Raw genomic sequence first — 22607 nt, forward strand, 5'->3', positions numbered from 1 at the left:
TCTATATTTCTGGGGATGAGTAATTATAAGAGTATAACTGAAGGCGATCATTGTTAACATTTAATAGGATTTAAAAATTCATGCTTGACAGCTTGATCATGTGATGTTACAGCATATGCATGTATTATACGAGTGTCTGTCTAGTATTCACTAAAGTACAACTAACGTGCATTTCTCTCAAAAATCAAAGAATAAGCTGAATAAGTCTAGCAGAATCAGCTGCGGCATCATAAATCAGGTTATTTTTCTAGTTTTAGCACAACACTGAACATAAAGAACGCATTTACAGAATTGCATTAAAAGCTAAGCATGCTGAACCATCACAGAGAGCAGGTAAACATCTTTTCCTATTTACACACACACACACTTTTTAAAATTTGTAAAAAGAGAGTAAACTCACATCAAGTTTTCCAGTTTATCCAACCAGACGGCCATCAGAACTCTAGAGCTGTTTACTACTGACTGACCAGCTACTGATTAACCTCAACACACACACTCTCTCTCTCTCTAGGAGAGCGTATATATGTGAGTGTGAGAGTGTGTGTGTGTGTGTGTGTGTGAGAGAGAGTGAGTGCGTGTGTGTGTGTGTGTGTTTAAGTGTGTATGAGTGCGTGTGTGAGTGAGAGTGAAAAAGAGTGAGTTTGTGTTTAACCGTGTATGTGAGTGAGTGTGTGTGTGTTTGAGTCTGTGTGTGTGTGTGAAAGAGAGTGAGTGTGTGTGTGAGAGAGAGAGAGAGAGAGAGAGAGAGAGAGAGAGAGAGAGAGAGAGAGAGAGAGTGTGTGTGTGTGGGCATGTTTTTGTGACATATGAGGACTCAAATGTGTATAATGCCATGGGTATGACACAGGTATTACAGGAGAGGGTGAAATATGAGGACATTACCCATGGCCCCACTTTACAAAAGGCTTATAAATCACACAGGAGGAGTTTTTATGAGAAAGTAAAAATGCAGAATGTTTCCTGTGATGGGTAGGTTTAGGGGCAGTGTGTGTGTGTGTGTGTGTGTGTCATATGAGGACTCAAATGTGTATAATGCCATGGGTATGACACAGGTATTACAGGAGAGGGTGAAATATGAGGACATTACCCATGGCCCCACTTTACAAAAGGCTTATAAATCACACAGGAGGAGTTTTTATGAGAAAGTAAATGTGTGTGTGATAGGTAGGTTTAGGGGCTGTGTGTGTTTGTGTGTGTGTGTGTGTGTGATAGGTAGGTTTAGGGGCAGTGTGTGTTTGTGTGTGTGATGGGTAGGTTTAGGGGCAGTGTGTTTGTGTGTGTGATGGGTAGGTTTAGGGGCTGTGTGTTTGTGTGTGTGTGTGTGTGTGTGTGTGTGATGGGTAGGTTTAGGGGCAGTGTAAGGGGATAGTTTGGACAGTATAAAAAACATTACGCCTTTGGAATGACCACAAATGTCACGAAAACAAACATGTGTGTGTGTGAGTGTGAAAGAGAGTGTGTGTGTGTTTAAATGTGTATGTGAGAGTGAGTATGTGTGTGTGCGTTACTCACTCTATATATCTCCTCCAGCAGTAGTTTGGCACAGTTTCTCCCCAAGTCCTCAGGCAGCACCGGCTCCCCCTGACCCTGCGGTGTGGAGACGACCTCAGCGCCGAGAAACGTCCCATTCACCGTCTCAGCCACCAGAGTCAGGCCGAACCCTGGAGACCTTCACACCACACACCAATCAGGACACACGGAGATGTCATCAGCACATTAACATTAAAGGGATAGTTCAGCCAACAATGAGCCTGTGATGTTTATCTGCTGACCCCCAGGGCATCAACATGTAGGTGTGTGTGTTTCTTCAGGAGAACACAAATGAAGATTTTTAAAGGGATAGCTCACTTTAAAATAAAAATTCTGTCATCCTTTACTCAGATGAACACAAGGGAAGATATTTCTGATGAATGTCAGGAACCAAACGGTTAACTGGAGCTGTTGACTTCTATTGTATTTTTTTTCCTACTATGGAAGTCAATGGCTCCAGTTAACTGTTTGGTTACTGACATTCATCAGAAATATCTTCCCTTGTGTTCAGCTGAGGAAAGAAACTCATACAGGTTTGAAACAACTTGAGGCTGAGTAAAGGATGACAGAATTTTTTATTTTAAAGTGAACTATCCCTTTAACTCAACCGTTGCTGTGTGTCAGTCATAATGATGTGAATGGGGAACAATTCTATGAGAGTAAAAAAAAACATGCTAAGACAACATGTACACAGAGCCCTGAGGCTCATGACGACACACTGATGTCTTAAGACACGAACCGATTGGTTTCTGTGAGAAACACAACAGTATTTATGTTATTTTTTTACCTCATATCAGACGAATCTCATCTAGCGTTCCCATCGGTTATTACTGCCGTCTGATGAGGTGCGATCATAGATATATATTTTGTAGATGCCTCATTCGGCCGATCCGCACAGACACTAATGAGGCATCTATCAGACAGAAGTAATATCGGATGGGAACACTAGATGAGATTCGTCTGATATGAGGTAAAAATAACATAAATACTGTTGTGTTTCTCACCGAAACCAATCGGTTCGTGTCTAAAGACATCAGTGTGTCGTCAGGAGCAGCAGGGCTCTTTGTACATGTTGTCTTACTGTGCGTTCACACCGCCGCCGACGAGAGCGTCAAAATTTTGCTCTTGCCGCCCTGCCAATGACGCGGTAGAAAGCTTCGTGGACGCGCTGCCGCTCGGACGTAGATAGAATGTTTTTTCTTTTTTTAAACTGTATTTTAAGAGGCCGCGAATCAAACAAGCATGTTGATTGATAGACTGACCACAATAAGGTATGAAATCGTTTAAATGTCAAAGTAAGAATGAATTGCATACCCGCTGAAAAACGAGCGTTCTAGCGCCTATAAAATAGTGTTGCGCGACTTCTTAACAAAATACACATCACTATGAATGATCTCGTCATAAATGATAGGGAAACCCGCACAGCAATGATCAACTTCTCTTATATTTTGCTTGGGAACTAATGTGGTCGGAACCAACGTTTACAGGCCTGCGTTCTCTGGATTTCTCTCAAGCCGAGCACTTCTACAGTCCAATTGGTTGCCGCCGAACCGCGTCATAGCTCTTTACCATAAAGTTGAGCTGATTTCAACTCTCCTCGACGCCCAAATCGTCCAAGACGCGCCGCTCTCACTGGAGCTCGCCGCCCGGCTCCCACTGAAAATGAATGACTTCCGGCCACCTTGCCGCACTCGCTGCCGGCGGTGTGAACGCACAGTAAGCACATTTTTTTTGCTCTCATAGAATTGTTCCCCATTCACATCATTATATGACCGACACACAGCAACGGTTGAGTTAGAAATCTTCATTTGTGTTCTCCTGAAGAAACAAACACACCTACATGTTGGACGCCCTGGGGCTCAGCAGATAAACAACACAGGCTCATTTTTGGCTGAACTATCCCTTTAACATTGATCTGATTGGCTGAGTTTGGGGCGGGACTATCTGTTGGACTGGCCAATGACAGATGGGGGAAATCACAGAACACACTAGTGATGTAAATCTTTCTTTATGAACGTACTTCCCGGAGCTCAGTCCCTTCATGTGGTCCGTGTAGATGTAAATATCTGGGATGAATTTGTTCAAGATGCTCCTGGCGGCGTCCACGATTCTGTTGGCCATCTGAGGAGAAACTCTCACGGAGAATCTGACGCACTGATCAAGGACCAACCGCAGAAACACACGACATGCCATTGCTTTAATTTAACTGGTTCATATTGATCTTAAAAAGGGTACATGTCGGTACATTACGCAGTTACTAGGGCGTTGATAGGAGGTTGCTAGGGAGTTGGAACAGTGTTTGGCTGGTTGCTAGGGTCTTCTGAGTAGTGCAAGGGGGTTGCTATGATGTTCTGGGTGGTTACTAGGGTAATGCTAGATGGTTGCTATGGTGTTTGAGTGGTTGCTATGAAGTTACTAGGTTCTTTTGAATGGTTATTAGAGTGTACCTAGGCGGATGATAGCGAGTTGGAACAGTGTTTGGGTGGTAGTTAGGGTCTTCTGAGTAGTGCAAGGGGGTTGCTATGATGTTCTGGGTGGTTACTAGGATAATGCTAGACAATTGCTATGGCGTTTGGGTGGTTACTAGGAAGTTACTAGTATCTTCTGAATGGTTATTAGAGTGTACCTAGGCGGATGCTAGGGAGTTGGAACGGTGTTTGGGTGGTTGTTAGGGTCTTCAGTAGTGCAAGAGGGTTGCTATGATGTTCTGGGTGGTTACTAGGGTAATGCTAGATGTGTAGTGTTTGTTAGGCAGTTGCTAGGTTCTTCTGATGGGCTATTCGTGTGTGGCTAGGGAGTTGTAACGGTTTTGGGTGGTTAACTAGGGTTTTCTAAGCAGTTACTAGGGCATCGCTAGGTAGTTGCTATGGTATCCTGGGTGCTTGGTAGGCAGTTGCTAGGGTCTTCTGATGTTAGGGTTGTTGCAAGGGAGTTACAACCATCTTCTGAATGGTTACTAGGGTGCAGCTAGGTGGTAGCTAGAGTGTTGGAAACGGTTTTTGGGTGGTTGCTAGGATCTTCTGAGTATTGCAAGGGGGTTGCTATGATGTTCTGGTTAGTTACTACGGTAATGCTAGATTTGTAGTGTTTAAGTGGTTGTGGTTACTAGGGCAATGCTAGGGGGTTGCTATGGTGTTCTAGTGGTTATTAGAGCAATGCTAGGTGGTCGCTATGGTGTTTACAAGGGTGTTTTTTATGGTGTTTGTTTGGTTTATATGGTGTTTGGGTGGTTACTTGGGTCTTTCTGATTAGAGCAAGGGTGTTGCCAGGTGGTTCCTAGGGCAATGCTAGGTGGTTGCTATGGTGTTTGTTTGGTTTATATGATATTTGGGTGGTTACTTGGGTCTTTCTGATTAGTGCAAGGGTGTTGCTTTAGTGTCTTGGTGGTTACTAGGGCAATGCTAGGTGGTTGCTATGGTGTTCTGGTGGTTACTAGAGCAATGCTAGGTGGTTTCTAAGGTGTTTGGGTGGTTGCTAGGGTGTTTATATGGTGTTTGTTTGGTTTATATAGTGTTTAGGTGGTTACTTGGGTCTTTCTGATTAGTGCAAGGGTGTTGCTATGGTGTTCTGGGTGGTTACTAGGGCAATGCTAGGTGGTTGCTATGGTATTCTGGTGGTTATTAGAGCAATGCTAGGTGGTTACTATGGTGTTCGGGTGGTTGCTATAGGGTTTCTATGGTTATTGTTTTGTTTATATGGTGTTTGGGTGGTTACTTGGGTCTTTCTGATTAGTGCAAGGGTGTTGCTATGGTGTTCTGGTGGTTACTAGGGCAATGCTAGGTGGTTGCTATGGTGTTCTGGTGGTTACTAGGGCAATGCTAGGTGGTTGCTAAGGTGTTTGGGTGGTTGCTAGGGTGTTTCTATGGTGTTTGTTTGGTTTATATAGTGTTTAGGTGGTTACTTGGATCTTTCTGATTAGTGCAAGGGTGTTGCTATGGTGTTCTGGGTGGTTACTAGGGCAATGCTAGGTGGTTGCCATGGTGTTTTGGGGTTGCTAGGGTGTTATGGGTGATTACTAAGGTCTGGCGAAGAGGTTACAGTGTTTAAGTGGTTGCTAGGGTGTTGCTATGGTGTTTGTATTGGTGAAAAAGGAACCAAATGTGTATGTTGTAGAGTGAGATGGGCGAGATGATCGAAGCTGAGGGTTTTATTATGGGTCTCGTCGGAAGGATACGCTGTTCCTCGAATCCTCTTGATCTTTCCCGGCTCCGTGAGCTGCATGGGTCTGATAGAGCGGCGGATGGGACAGGAGAACAGAACCTCCCCTCCTCCAGCCGGAGCCATGCCGCGCTTCAACACCTAAAAAACACCGGAGGAACTCAACTCACTCATCTGACGTTTCTGCCTCATCAAACCCAGACGAATGACGACTACGATCCTTCAAATATTCATACTCTTGTGTAATCGACGCCCCATCCTCAATAATCCCGTCTCCTGCCTGATACCCAGAAATGTTGAATATTGCGATCTAATATGATTTCTGAGCTGTGCGGTGTCCAGAATAATAATCCTCCACTGTGTGTTAATAGGCCAGAGGAGAACTGAGTCTGGTTTCTCTAAGGTTTATTTTTCTCCATCATGCCCTGATGGAGGTTTGGTTCCTTTGGTCGCCTTTGGCTTGGCTTGCTCAGTTGGGGACACTAACATTATATTATTGTCCTGTTTAGCACTGTGAAGCTGCTTTGAGGCAATCAGCATTGGAGAAGCGCGATATAAATAAATCTGATTGATAGGCTACTGCAGATGGCAGTAATCACGAGGCTAGTTACAGAGCTCAGATTGGAACTGTTTTAGTTTTTTTCCTCCGGTATTATTATTTTTTAATAACGCAGGTTAAAATACAGGATATTTTCAAGGAAAATACTAAAACTAGAGGACGGCGGAAAGAATGGTAAAATACGGGACTTTCCCGGCCATAACATGATACTTGACAGGTATGATGTAAATAAAGCTGACGAGACGAAAGGGTTTGTTTGGACAGAGAGACACACCTTTAATTCCAGACCGTCTCCATCAATCCCAAACGTCTTCATCAGAGGAATGGCTGTGATCTTCAGCAGATCCACCTGAACAACAGAGGTCATGCGGAGGTCAACACACACTGGATCTGACCAATGACCATTAAAGCAGGAACATCTGGACCATAGCTTTTAAACATCAGGAATATGCACATGTATGAAAAATACTGCACAAAATTAACAATTAGGACTTATTACTTAATAACAGAAAGGAACGTATTCAAACAGAAGTTTGTTAAATGCAATTAGATTTTTTAATCTTATGATTGGTCTTGCTGTCGTGTTTCTTTTGCACATTACGACACATTACACACACACACTATCACACGTTACACACACACTCTCGCACACACACACTCTCACTCTTACTCTCTCACACACACTGTCACTCTCTTGCAAACACTCTCACACACACACTCACGCACTCACTCACACACTCTCACACTTACTCTCACGTACTCCCTCGCACACTCTTGCACACACACTCTCTCACACTCTCGCGCACACGCACTCTCACGCGCAAAACTCTCACGCGCACACACTCTCACACTTACACTCTCGAACACTTTCACACACTCACACTTACTCTCTCACGTACTCCCTCGCACACTCACTCTCACACTCTCGCGCACACACCCACACACTTACACTCTTGAACACTTTCACACACTCACACACACACACACACACACTCTCACGCACTCACTCACTATCACACACTCACACACACACACTGTCACTCCCTCGCACAGACTCACACACACACACGCACTCAGTCTCACACACTCTCACTCCCTCACACACTCTCGCGCGCACTCACTCACACACTATCACACTTACTCTCTCGCACTCTCACGCACACACACACACACTGTCACTCCCTCGCACACACGCACTCAGTCTCACACACACACACACTATCACACTCTCTCACACACTCTCACACACACACCCTCTCATGTGCACTCTCACGCGCACACACACACACTATCACACTTACTCACACACACACACACACACACACACCCTCTCTCACACTTACTCTCATACACACACTCACACTTACTCTCACACTTACTCTCACACACAAACACTCTCACACTTACTCTCACACACACACAAACACAACACTCTCGCACACTTTCAGGCACTCACTCTCACACTCACTTTCCCGCACTCTCGCTCCCTTGCACACACTGTCACGCACACACACACGCACTCACTCTCACACACACTATCACACATCCTCTCTCGCACACACTGTCACTCTCGCACACACACACGCACTCACTCACACACACTATCACACATCCTCTCTCGCACACACTATCACTCTCGCACACACTATCACTCACGCACACACACTCTCTCAAGCACACACACTCTCTCACACTCTCTCTCACACACACACACACACACACACGCACACACACACACACACACACACACACACACACACACACACACACACACACAAAGTGTTTTTGAACGAATCTCTTGAATGAATGATTCAATGACTCGGTCCTGAAGACACTCACGGACGGGTCTTTAGGGTCGTTGGTGACGCCCGTCAGCACGGCTCTGAGTGGGTTCTTCATGAACGGGGCCAACATCAGCAGCGCCTCCAGATAATAACCCACAGATCGCTGCACATTACACTCGTGCTCAATAGAGCCGCCGGACAGAAGCCCCGGCTGATAGAACAACACCGTTCCTGCCAAACACACACAAACACACACACGTCAGATCATAGTGAAAAAAGCCCTTAATATTCACTGGGTGCGTGATGTTATCAGCTTATTTTAATTTATCATAGAGAGACAACGTTGGCAGATCAGTATTATAGTTTATAGAATTAATTAAAGGGTTAGTTCACCCAAAAATTATGTCATTAATGACTCTCCCTCATGTGGTTGGACACCCGTCAGACCTTCGTTCATCTTCAGAACACAAATGAAGATATTTTAGTGTAAAGCTGAGAAAGTCTTCAGATAGGCCTCCATTGGCATTCAGTCCATTCCCACTCACAAGACCCATAAAGGCCCTAAACACATCGTCACACAGCCCATCTCACTACAGCGGCTGGACTATCACTTTACAATGAGACGAGAATAGTTTTTGTGCGCAAAAAAATCGAAATAACGACTTTATCCGCCGAGTTATTGCCGTGACCTCGACGCATGCGTGAGAATATGACGCCGCTCCGCCGCTCATGACCTGAAGAGGAGGAGCGAGACCGACACAGAAGACAATAACTCGCCAGATAAAGTCGTTATTTCGATTTTTTTCACACAAAAACTATTAACGTCTCATTGTAAAGTGATTGTCCAGCCGCTGTAGTGAGATGGGCTGTGTGTCGATGTGTTTAGGGCCTTTATGGGTCTTGTGAGTGGGAATGGACTGAGTGCATGGGCGTCGGAAGCAAATCAAAAGTGGGTGGGTCAGTAGCGGCTGGTGAAAAATATTATAGGTGGGGCAATTGTTTTGCGGGGGGTGTGGGGGTTCTCACCCAGAAAAATAAAAATTCGTAGATGTGAATTCCTGGATTATGGTGCGTTTGAGGCCATATCCCTTGCCTATACCAAAAAAGACCTCAATCAGTCAATACCAATAGTCTAATAAAAAGGCTATATTCATTTAACTGCCATGTCCTATAAATCAACAGTTTCACAGATAATGAACAAGTTGCATGTTTTTTATGCTCCGTGTCCAGACAGAAAAAGTGCCGTTAACTAAAAAATTTATTGGGCCAGACAAAATTACAGAAATCACTCAATTACTTACCGCGTCTATAGTCTAGGGGTAAGAGACGCATGGCATCAAATTTTTACGCAAATCAATCAGAGGTTCAAATCCGCCTTTTGCCACACTCGCTCTACTCCCTTTCCCCATCACATATCAGATCGGAAAGGTATTTATTTTCAATAAAAAAGAGAATACGTGTTTAATAATGAGTTTCTTAATAAGTTTCTCGGTTAAGGGGTAGTCAAGGTAAACAGACATGTGCTGAATTAGAGACGATATAAGTGAGTGGGTCCAATATCATTGGTCTTAAAAAGTGGGTGGGTCTCGTCCCAAGCACACACAATGGTTCCGACGCCCATGACTGAATGCCAATGGAGGCCTATCTGAAGCCTTTCTCAGCTTTACACTAGGGGTGCACCGATCCGATATTAGGATCGGATATCGGCCGTGATACTGACGACAAAGCTGGATCGGGGAACGGAAAAATGAACAGATCCACAGGCCGATCCAGGTGTTTTTTGTTTTGTTTTTTTTAATCGCAGCAAAAACCCTTCGTCATTCGTCAGCTTCACATGTCGCATGCTCGAAGCAACATGGAGCCAGCCAGAGAGTCGGATGTGTAGAGATATTTTATGCTTGCCACGCCAACTAGTTCATCTGTCGGCAATACTACCAATTTAATCCAGAAACACCATGAGCACGCTGCATTCCTGCAGCTCAGTAAAACTAAAGGAGTGCCAGCCGCTGTAGTGAGATGGGCTGTGTGTCGATGTGTTTAGGGCCTTTATGGGTCTTGTGGACATCTTGAGGACAAATCAAAAAAGCGCCACTCACACATAGTAATTGCGGTAAACATTCAAAATGTTACGTTTTAATCTTTATAACATATGATACAGTTAAACAACTTCACACAACCAAATGTGCTGTTTCCCTGAATACCATCACGATTGAAAATGTCACTGATTTCCTTTGACAGCTCCATAAACAATCATGAACATTAGTTACTTACATTTTAGATGCAATATTGAGTCTTTTTGTTCTATTTCAGCTGCGAAAATAGTTCCAAACAGCAGAACCATAACACATCTCACATGTTCTGAATGATTCAGTGGTTGAATCAAAGATTCAATAACCTGTTCGTAAACGACTGCCTCATTCTTAAAGGAATCAGTCGTTTGAATGAATCGTTTGAGTTAATGACTGTTGGATCGGTATCGGGTATCGACAGATACATAAAGCCCAGGCATCGGTACTGGTACTGAAAAAGTCGGATCGGTGCAACCCTACTTTCAACTAAAATATCTTCATTTGTGTTCTGAAGATGAACGGAGGTCTTACGGGTGTCCAACCACATGAGGGCGAGTAATTAATGACATCAGTTACATTTTTGGGTGAACTAACCCTTTAAGAACTAATTAATTGATATTCTGTTGAATAACTTAGATCATAATGTTAGTGTCCCCAACTGAGCAAGCCAAGCCAAAGACGACCAAAGGAACTAGGGATGGGACGATACACTTAAACTCACGATACGATGCACCTCGATATGCCAGGGTTACGATACGATACGTCACGATACGATATCAAAATATTTTTTTTTCTTTCCAAATCTGTGATTTTTTTTTTTTACCACCTAAGTAATGTCCTTAAACGAAAGGTAGGATTTTTCTCTTTTTTTGTATTTTGGTTCTATGTTGTTTTTAAAAAAAAAGGAGAATTTTTAGAAGCCACATCTTAAACAGGGGTGCCAATAATTGTGGAGGGCACTGTAGGGCTGTCAATCGATTAAAATATTGAATCGCAATTAACTGCATGATTTTCATGAGTTAACTCGCAATTAATCACAATTTAATCGCACCTTTTTAGCAATTGTAAATGTATCTTAAATTAAGTTTTTAATACTCTAATCAACATAGGTATGGACAAATATGCATGCTTTATGCAAATGTACATTTACCATACTTATTCAATAATAATCAATACAGCATGAAGACTAGACATATCAAAGGTCATAGATATGTTTATCTAAGAAATTGTTCATGTCTTTTAAGCCTAAACTTAAAAATAATGAGTAAGTAGTGATTTCTCTCATTTTAACAATATAAAGGGAGTTTTTACACTGGCAGTTTAATTCAGAACAGGGCAAAGTTCGTATAAAAAATTGTTAATGTGTACCAGTGAGCGAACCAGAACCACACCATACCTGGAGGAGGTCCATATTACACGAGGAGGAATATAGTGCGGCCCCTTTAAGAGATCCGCATTCCCCAATGAACTGCCGGTATTTTGCGTGTGCGCGCCGGACTGTTCCGCGATTCACGTGGACAGTGCTGTGAAGAACACGGACGACTCGGGAGCGCGCTTGTTCAGGAAAGTAACCTACCTGTGCATTCGTTTTAGCCGATTGTAATGTATTTAGTTCAATAAAACAGGTGTACTGTAAGTGGTGATGGTGTTAATGATTTACCTCAGACACGAGAGAGAGTGAGATTCAGTGCAGAGAATGTGCTCAGTGAAAAAACGCCCTTTTCTTTCTGGAGTCTAATAAAAGTTCAACAGAAAATATGGTAGTTTATGTAGGCAATAACTGCATTTTCGGTTTAGAATATTAATGCTAATGTCAACCCTTTTCTCTCCCTATTAATGTTTGCTGCTACATCCTTTGTCTGACTGCTCTCACTTTTTCCAACTAACGTTACGGCTATGCCTCAGATCAAACAGAAAATGCGCGCTGCGTTTTGTTATGTCTGCCACACACACACACACACACACACACACTAAATTATTTATATACTACGCAAATCATGCAGCAGTGCCATCTATCTTTATTTCGCGATCCATTTTTTTCGACCTCGATGCGTTTCGTCACGTTTTGTATCGCGATATTTTGTCAAACGATATTTCGTCCCATCCCTAAAAGGAACCGAAACTCCATCAGGGCATGATGGAGAAAAATAAACCTTAGAGAAACCAGACTCAGTTCTCCTCTGGCCTATTAACACACAGTGGAGGATTATTATTCTGGACACCGCACAGCTCAGAAATCATATTAGAGCAGAATATTCAACATTTCTGGGTATCACGCAAGAGACGGGTTTATTTAGGATAGCGCGTCGCCACAAGAATATGAATATTTGAAAGATCCGAGTCGGGAGATCACAGTTAGTTCATAGTGAAGACAGCCTGGATATTCACTGTCAAAATGACACTCAGTGCCAGATTACAAAAGGGGAAATTACTCTATATAGATGGCAGCATCACTAGTTTATTTTTACAGAGATTGGTTACAGAGCTGGACACTGACTCAGCTCATTTCCTCGAGTCCTGTACTGAAGTTCACTGTTTGAGTCCCTGTGCTTTACTGGAGTATTATCTTTTCAGTAATCTTCTGACTTTAACTTCACTCCATCTGAAAGACAAATATCGTCCTCTTTACTCCACTACATTTCTATCAAGGTCCTCGAAGTGGAAAGTCGTTTCTGTCGCAGCTTTGAAAGTCAGTGATGATTTTTTTCTTCTTTTAAAGGTGTTTGGGTTTTTGTTGTTTCAGACAGTCTAGCAGAAATCACTCTTATAGGGTCATATACATTTCCCCAACTTTTTTTGAACACTGATCAGTTCATAGTAGAATGGAAGAAGACGGTTCTTAGGCACAGTGTGTGTACCCATAGCAGTACTTTTAAAAGTGTTTCAGTAAACAAAACAAAAAAAACAACAACATCCTGATTAGTTTAGTTGGCATACACTTGATGTCTTATAAAATATTAAAAATATAAACATCTGGGAGAAAGAGAAGAGTAAAATTGGGAGAATATCAGATGTGTATCAGTGTATTGGATCCGTGCATTCGGCCTTAAAGTAACAGCAGCTTTATAAAGAGCTTTGTAACTTTTCTACAAGTATTTAAATGAGATTAAGTTAAGCCGGGTGCACACTGTGCGATTTTGGCCACGATTTGGCCGTCTGAGACAAATTTAGCAAATCCTAAAAGATTCCTCTGATCCTAGGCTAAAATCTGACGTCTTTGGTCGTTAGTTTGACATGTTCACCGGCAGCCGATTAATGAGCGCTGCGATCACATTTGACCTCAGACGAAATTCTGGCAGTGTCAGAAGATTTGGCACAGAATCCTGCAGTGTGACTTCTCCTACGACGACAGCCAAATATCTCCGTTTTTTCAAGACAAACTACGGCCAAAACGAGTGCTAGAGATTTCTTTGTAGCCAGCATTTCAGTCCCGCGTGTAATGCAGCTCACCGTCACCCAACGCGTCATTCACTGATGATATGAACTCCGGACGAGTTTTCTTGCGCGCGTCCGTTTTTAGCGCGCCTTCACTATCGTGCAGTCTGACATTAATGTCAACTGAGATCTTACAGTGTGCCACGGCTTACATCGGGGATCATGTTCGTATAGTTTGACAAGGGACATTCGCAAAGGATCTTGAAAAATGGCACAGTGTGCAGGACCCATTAGTCGTCTGCTAGTGTGTCAGATGGAGCGTCACTGACTGGCTTAAACCATGATGGCATAATGTGCATTTATACAACTATCATGGGCGTCGCTAGGCCCTTTTTAGGGGGGCTTCAGCTAAACTTATGCCTCAGCCCCTCTAAAAAAATATGTGATTAAACTTTAAAACATATAAAACTGGCGGGAGGCTTCGGCTTCGTCCCGTTTTTTAGTCTGTCTCTCCAATCCGCAGCGGCTCTAAGCAGAGCGCAGTGCACGTCAGAAGCAGAGGTGTGTGTGTGTGTGTGTGTGTGTAAATCTGAGCGTCATTGGTCTGTCACCGCTCGTCAATGTCAAAATATTTGATAAAACCAATCAAATCAGAGTAGGCGGGCTTTATGGTCACAGAAACTGCTGAAGCTGAGCGCATATTTTAGCAGCGCAACTCGACGTCAAGTAAGATTAATTTAGCAGCTAAACTAAACACTCATGTTTGACATGTTAATTCAGAAATATTACACAAAAGAAAAAAAAACTTTTGTCTAATGTCGCAATTTTTAACTGGAAATATGCCTATGTGATTCCCGTAGGCCTTAACGAACAAGAAATATTAACAAAGCCATTTTCATCAGATTAGGCATAAGATTAATAATGAATGTGTATATTGTAAATTAATATAATTCTATTTGTAACATTCAGTAAATAAAAAAAACGTAGCTTTTTTCAGCCTGTATTGGACATTAGTAATGAATGTGTTCATATTGTGAATTTAATAAATTAAACATTTTAATAAACAGGAAATTAACGTGTCTAAGAATATTATTCATGAAACATATAAATATCAGTATGTTAATATGTTAACCATATGTTTACTTTATTTACTGACAAAAACGGAAAAAACGATATCAGTCAAAGCTCAGCGTTATGAAGAGACGGGGCAAGATAAAAACAGAGACAAAGAGAGATGTGGAGATAAGAGACACAAATACTGCCCAGTGACATGGTTTTCAAGCTATTGTTATCTATTTTTTTGGCCATCAGAACATCTTAAAATGCACATATATAGATCATAGAAATCAAAATATTTTCAGGGGAGCATGCCCCGAACCCCCCTAACATTTGGGATCTATAAACCTGCCTACATTATTGGGTATGATTTAATGCATGTAAGGGGTTAATATTTGCTTCATAAGTAATGATAAACAGCCAATATCTTCTGGGTATGCATGTTTGTAAGCTATTAGTTAATAGCGCAATTTGGACCATAAACTAAATAGTTACCAGGCTGAGCCCCCCTAAAATGAAAATCCTAGAAACGCCCCTGACAACTATATTACAATAATGCGGCGACATAAAGAAGGAAATTTACTTTTGATACTTAAGTACTTTAGAAAACAAATACATCTGTACTTTTACTCCAGTAATGAAGTTGTGTATTTTGTCCAGCTCTGATTGGTAGATCTATTAGTGAAATCTGTTGCCTTTAGCTATGTCTGTTGCATTATATGCCAATGGTGATCGTTCAAAAATGGGGGAAAACACTAGGGCTGTGCGATATTGAAGAAAAATGCGATATCTTGTTAAATAATGCGATATACAATATTGCTATTAGTGATTAAAATCTATTTAAATTAGATTATTTATGTGTCTCACATTATTTCGGGGACACGAAAGCATCGCTGCAACTTCTGAAAGTGGCCAGCCGTGTTTTAGCAAAAAATATGTCACAAATCTGACAATATCATTATAACATCAATGTAAGCAAACTAAATTATAATGCAAATATTTAAATACCAAAAACTCTTTGCTTGACTTGGTAATATATAGTTAAATCAACCTCAAACTGAAGATCAAGAGCATCCGGGTAAACAAAGACTCCTGCACTCGGGCTGAACGATTCTTTTTGTTATTTTAATTTTTCTTTGTAATTAAAAATAAGAACTAAAAACAGTTGTCTTCACATTAATTAAATATACACTGATATATAATAAAGCAACAAATGTTATTCAGCCAAGAGCACCGAGTGATTTTTTCTCGTTGTTTGACACACAGTCGCAGCTTTACTGTATTAGGCGCCTGTCACTTTAAGAGCTAACGCACGGATCCTATTGGCTTATATTCGGCTTATTTTCCCAACTGATATGGTTCACTTAAAGCATAACCGACTGAGTTTACATTAATACTCATCAATACACCATTTTGACATAACTGTGTTGGCAGCAGTGTTGGGTGTAATTAGTTTCTGTAATTGAATTATTTTCCCTTGAAAGAGTAAAGTAAGGGATTGCTCTTATTTTTTCTGTAATTTAATTACAGTTACTTCTGATGTACCGTATTTTCGGCACTATAAGGTGCACCCGATTATAAGGCGCACCTTCAATGAATGGCCTACTTTAAAACTGTTTTCATATATAGGGCGCACCGGATTATAAGGCGCATAGAACAGAAACTACTGCAGTCAAACGTTTGACTGGGTTTGCGTTATGCATCCACTAGATGGAGCTCTGCTAAAGGGAATGTCAACAAAACAGTCAGACAAACTGACTATTCGCACGGGACTAGTATTATCTAGGGACCTCTGGTGATTTGTAATAATTGCAGAGAATGTCTGTGATCTTAATCCTGTGCGAATCGGCCATGTCTGTAATTTGTAAAGTAAAAATTCCCCCGCAAATTACCTACCATATTTCGCCGAACACAGAGGACCTGTGATAATATTAGTCCCGTGCGTATTGGCATCTCTGTGATTTGGCCAGGATTAGATACTATCTTTATCTTTCACGAAGAATGGAGGCTGCTTTCATTATGCGCACCGTTATGAATTCCCGCTCGGATTATACTTTCACTTTTGAATGAGTACCAATTTGGGAGCAAACTGCTTGAATGGTGTGTTTAATATTAACATCAATACTATCCTTAATGAAAAACATGACAACAGAACAGTACAATGACAAGCTCGCTTAAATGGGCGCTTTTACATTTAGCTTTGAAACTCAATCTTCCGCCGTATATCGTCAGCTTCTCACTCGTGATGAATGAAATCTGACTCCTGCCGCTGGTCTGTGCTCAGTTCAGTTTTTAATTGTAGCGTCGGTTCTCTAACTGAACGAAATAATTTGTATTACTATAAAACTATCAAAACGATATCGATACGACTGTTTATGATTTCATACAGCTATAACGAAAAAACATTTACAAGTCCTGACATCATATCTGGGAGAAGTCAGTAAAATCGAGTAAAATCACAGGGTTTGCTTATCACGTGCGAATGTGCCGCTGCCACGCAAAACTCAGATGTGGGGGAGAAATTTCTAACTCACAGAAATCCCAGATAATACTAATCCCATGCGAATAGGGCTTAAGTCAAACTTTATTAAGCGTTCTGACAACTCCATTCACTCCCATGGTAACGTTGTTCAAACGTTGATGTGCATATTAATATCTCCCAGCCTTGGTAATCTTTTGGCAGTTGCTGCGAGACGGTAGTTCGTTTGCGTATGGAGAGATTACGTCTTTTCATAAAACGAAAGCACCAAGAAGGACCGCCTCGAAATTCATCGATGTTCATGCCCCGTAGTAGTGCTGTTGCCTTCATTCAAATAGTGACTGTAGAGACGCGGACGCACGTTTTTATTGGTTTTTCATACTGAAACATTTTGACAGAGCGCCTTGATCCATATATAATGCGCTCCGGATTATAAGGCGCACTGTCGGTTTGTGAGAAAATTAAAGGCTTTTAATAGTGCGGAAAATACGGTAATTGAACTCAATACTAAATATAATTATACATAATTCAATAGTGGACTTAACATCAACATTTAAAGTCTAACTTTAAAATGCATGTTCTTATGTCTCCTTCTCACATTTGTAATCCTTTGGTGAGTTAATAAGAGTCATTTATGTAGTTTTATATTATTTATAATATAGTGTGTGTCAGACAGCGTGAGACTGAAGCGAGTTGTTTTAACTCTTTTTAACAGTACGTCTCATTAGTAACCGTCGTGAGCTCAGTCTATTCTCTGCTCTACGCGTCGACCTAAAACGAACACTTCACAATGTTGAAGTAGCCGATTATTATCATTCAGATATTGCGTGCCGTTGCGATATTAACATTTGTGATATTTCGATAAATTGCACAGTCCTAAAAAACACTTCCCGCTGTTTTTTTTTACTTTTCCCGAAGTTTGCAAGGCTGAACGCCTCCACTGTAGTCTTTCCTCCAATCACAATATCCCTCATTATAATAATTTATGCCCATAATAAGGGGCGGAGCCTGGTTGAGTTAGTCGGGCGGTAAGGGGCGGGGCATTTCCCAAACACCAATCACAACACACCGCTCCAGCCGACCAATCAGAGCACAGTGTGTGCTTCAGGAACTAAACAGAGTTACTGACAGACTGGGAAGAGAGGAGCCGCAACACTGGAGAATAAGAGGAATAATCCAGATCAAACTCACCCGTCTGGTTGATCTCGATTCTTGTGCCGTTGGTCACCTTGTCGAGGAGCCGGATGAAGCTCGCTTCAAAATCTGACACACACACACATTTTAGAAAAAAGTCGAGCAGAAACTGATTTAAAAACAATAAAACACTACAGCTCTGATTTTGCAGTGGATGGAGAAGTAAAGGGAAACAAATGATCTAAATATTAACTACTATGATGTGTGTGTGAAGAGTGTATGATGTGTGTGTGAAGAGTGTATGATGTGTGTATGAAGAGTGTATGATGTGTGTATGAAGAGTGTATGATGTGTATATGAAGAGTGTATGATGTGTGTGTGAAGAGTGTATGATGTGTGTGTGAAGAGTGTATGATGTGTGTGTGAAGAGTGTATGATGTGTGTATGAAGAGTGTATGATGTGTGTATGAAGAGTGTATGATGTGTGTATGAAGAGTGTATGATGTGTGTATGATGTGTGTATGATGTGTATATGAAGAGTGTATGATGTGTGTATGATGTGTATATGAAGAGTGTATGATGTGTGTATGATGTGTATATGAAGAGTGTATGATGTGTGTATGATGTGTATATGAAGAGTGTATGATGTGTGAAGAGTGTATGATGTGTGTATGAAGAGTGTATGATGTGTGTATGATGTGTATATGAAGAGTGTATGATGTGTGAAGAGTGTATGATGTGTGTATGAAGAGTGTATGATGTGTGTATGAAGAGTGTATGATGTGTGTATGAAGAGTGTATGATGTGTGTATGATGTGTGTATGATGTGTATATGAAGAGTGTATGATGTGTGTATGATGTGTATATGAAGAGTGTATGATGTGTGTATGATGTGTATATGAAGAGTGTATGATGTGTGTATGATGTGTATATGAAGAGTGTATGATGTGTGAAGAGTGTATGATGTGTGTATGAAGAGTGTATGATGTGTGTATGATGTGTATATGAAGAGTGTATGATGTGTGAAGAGTGTATGATGTGTGTATGAAGAGTGTATGATGTGTGTATGATGTGTGTATGATGTGTATATGAAGAGTGTATGATGTGTGTATGATGTGTATATGAAGAGTGTGTGATGTGTGAAGAGTGTATGATGTGTATATGAAGAGTGTGTGATGTGTGAAGAGTGTATGATGTGTGTATGATGTGTATATGAAGAGTGTATGAAGAGTGTATGATGTGTGTATGATGTGTGTATGATGTGTATATGAAGAGTGTATGATGTGTGTATGATGTGTATATGAAGAGTGTATGATGTGTGTATGATGTGTATATGAAGAGTGTATGATGTGTGTATGATGTGTATATGAAGAGTGTATGATGTGTGAAGAGTGTATGATGTGTGTATGAAGAGTGTATGATGTGTGTATGATGTGTATATGAAGAGTGTATGATGTGTGAAGAGTGTATGATGTGTGTATGAAGAGTGTATGATGTGTGTATGATGTGTGTATGATGTGTATATGAAGAGTGTATGATGTGTGTATGATGTGTATATGAAGAGTGTGTGATGTGTGAAGAGTGTATGATGTGTATATGAAGAGTGTGTGATGTGTGAAGAGTGTATGATGTGTGTATGATGTGTATATGAAGAGTGTATGAAGAGTGTATGATGTGTATATGAAGAGTGTATGATGTGTGTATGATGTGTATATGAAGAGTGTATGATGTGTGTATGATGTGTATATGAAGAGTGTATGATGTGTGTATGATGTGTATATGAAGAGTGTATGATGTGTGTATGAAGAGTGTGTGATGTGTGTATGATGTGTATAAGAATAGTGTATGATGTGTGTATGAAGAGTGTATGATGTGTATATGAAGAGTGTATGATGTGTGCATGAAGAGTGTATGATGTGTGTATGAAGAGTGTGTGATGTGTGTATGATGTGTATATGAAGAGTGTATGATGTGTGCATGAAGAGTGTATGATGTGTGTATGAAGAGTGTATGATGTGTGTATGAAGAGTGTATGATGTGTGTATGATGTGTATATGAAGAGTGTATGATGTGTGTATGAAGAGTGTATGATGTGTATATGAAGAGTGTATGATGTGTGTATGATGTGTGCATGAAGAGTGTATGATGTGTGTATGAAGAGTGTGTGATGTGTGTATGAAGAGTGTGGGATGTGTGTATGAAGAGTGTATGATGTGTGTATGAAGAGTGTATGATGTGTGTATGAAGAGTGTATGATGTGTGTATGAAGAGTGTATGATGTGTGTATGATGTGTGCATGAAGAGTGTATGATGTGTGTATGAAGAGTGTGTGATGTGTGTATGAAGAGTGTGGGATGTGTGTATGGTGTGTGTATGAAGAGTGTATGATGTGTGCATGAAGAGTGTATGATGTGTGTATGAAGAGTGTGGGATGTGTGTATGGTGTGTGTATGAAGAGTGTATGATGTGTGTATGAAGAGTGTGGGATGTGTGTGTGATGTGTATATGAAGAGTGTATGATGTGTGCATGAAGAGTGTATGATGTGTGTATGAAGAGTGTGTGATGTGTGTATGATGTGTATATGAAGAGTGTATGATGTGTGTATGATGTGTATATGAAGAGTGTATGATGTGTATATGAAGAGTGTATGATGTGTGTATGAAGAGTGTGTGATGTGTGTATGATGTGTATATGAAGAGTGTATGATGTGTGTATGATGTGTGTATGATGTGTATATGATGTGTATATGAAGAGTGTGTGATGTGTGTATGATGTGTGTATGATGTGTATATGAAGAGTGTATGATGTGTGCATGAAGAGTGTATGATGTGTGTATGAAGAGTGTGTGATGTGTGTATGATGTGTATATGAAGAGTGTATGATGTGTGCATGAAGAGTGTATGATGTGTGTATGAAGAGTGTGTGATGTGTGTATGAAGAGTGTATGATGTGTGTATGAAGAGTGTGTGATGTGTGTATGAAGAGTGTGTGATGTGTGTATGATGTGTGTATGATGTGTATATGAAGAGTGTATGATGTGTGCATGAAGAGTGTATGATGTGTGTATGAAGAGTGTGTGATGTGTGTATGATGTGTATATGAAGAGTGTATGATGTGTGTATGAAGAGTGTATGATGTGTGTATGATGTGTATATGAAGAGTGTATGATGTGTGTATGAAGAGTGTATGATGTGTGTATGAAGAGTGTGTGATGTGTGTATGATGTGTGTATGATGTGTATATGAAGAGTGTATGATGTGTGCATGAAGAGTGTATGATGTGTGTATGAAGAGTGTATGATGTGTGTATGAAGAGTGTATGATGTGTGTATGAAGAGTGTGTGATGTGTGTATGATGTGTGTATGATGTGTATATGAAGAGTGTATGATGTGTGCATGAAGAGTGTATGATGTGTGTATGAAGAGTGTGTGATGTGTGTATGATGTGTATATGAAGAGTGTATGATGTGTGTATGAAGAGTGTATGATGTGTGTATGATGTGTATATGAAGAGTGTATGATGTGTATATGAAGAGTGTATGATGTGTGCATGAAGAGTGTGTGATGTGTGTATGATGTGTATATGAAGAGTGTATGATGTGTATATGAAGAGTGTATGATGTGTGCATGAAGAGTGTATGATGTGTGTATGAAGAGTGTGTGATGTGTGTATGATGTGTATATGAAGAGTGTATGATGTGTTAGGGCTGGGCGATATGGCCAAAAAACAAAATCCCCGATTTTTTTTTACGATTTTAATCAATTTTTTTTTTTTTTTTTTTTTTTCACCTACTTAAAATCAATCTGCATGACAAAGAAATTGTTAAAAACAAGTTTTAACTTTATTTTGTTTAGGTAAAATATTTGCGGCTTGGTAGAGCGCCTACCTGGGGTGCCAAACTTTCATCATGGGAATAACCCAGACCATTCCACAGGATAATTTTTTTGCAATATACAGTATACATATCAAAGGTTTATTAATTGATATGCAGATCAAATTAACTTTCATTAACAACAGTAATGTGCAAAAAAGTATAGGGAAAAATTAAATGTTATGCTATTTAATAATATGCTAATGTTATTATTAAATATAGATTACCATTGTTCTTCAATATTCTCACGCTGAACTGACCGACAGCTTCAGTTATTATTAAATGAGCTCTTTACTTGCTTTCTGTGTAATTTAGTTTTTTCATGAGACTTTGTGACTTCATACTTTTCTCCATATATTAGGGAGTGGAAAGGCTAATAAGTGCTCTTCTGCTGGTTATTGTGGTGGGCACTGCATATCTTTTTTTAATAAAAAATGCTTGTTGCCACAAAATGGATTAAATATTTAAAAAAAAAAAAAACTAAAATACTATTCCTTTCACAAAACCCCTTTAAACTTTTAGTTTTACAAACCATCACATTAAAATAGCATATTTCAGATATTTAGAGCTTTGAAGTGCTGGAAATAAGTG

At 40.5% G+C, this 22607-nt stretch overlaps 1 protein-coding gene across 2 annotated transcripts in view; it reads right to left on the reverse strand.

The window, feature by feature from the left end:
- Positions 1-22607, reverse strand: part of rcl1 (RNA terminal phosphate cyclase-like 1) — a 46287-nt gene that overhangs the window by 17990 nt on the left and 5690 nt on the right. For both annotated transcript variants that reach the window (XR_010904463.1, XM_067439801.1), the window contains exons 2-7: positions 18202-18273; positions 8087-8262; positions 6522-6596; positions 5705-5829; positions 3551-3676; positions 1513-1669 (exon numbers count right to left, since the gene is read on the reverse strand). Coding sequence is in view for 1 of the 2 variants with exons in the window: in XM_067439801.1 (XP_067295902.1) it covers positions 1513-1669; positions 3551-3676; positions 5705-5829; positions 6522-6596; positions 8087-8262; positions 18202-18273 (731 nt within the window). In the remaining variant the exon portion in view is untranslated. The remainder of the gene's footprint in view (positions 1-1512; positions 1670-3550; positions 3677-5704; positions 5830-6521; positions 6597-8086; positions 8263-18201; positions 18274-22607) is intronic.

This window comes from Pseudorasbora parva, chromosome 3, assembly GCF_024679245.1.
Source record: "Pseudorasbora parva isolate DD20220531a chromosome 3, ASM2467924v1, whole genome shotgun sequence".
NCBI lineage: Eukaryota > Metazoa > Chordata > Actinopteri > Cypriniformes > Gobionidae > Pseudorasbora > Pseudorasbora parva.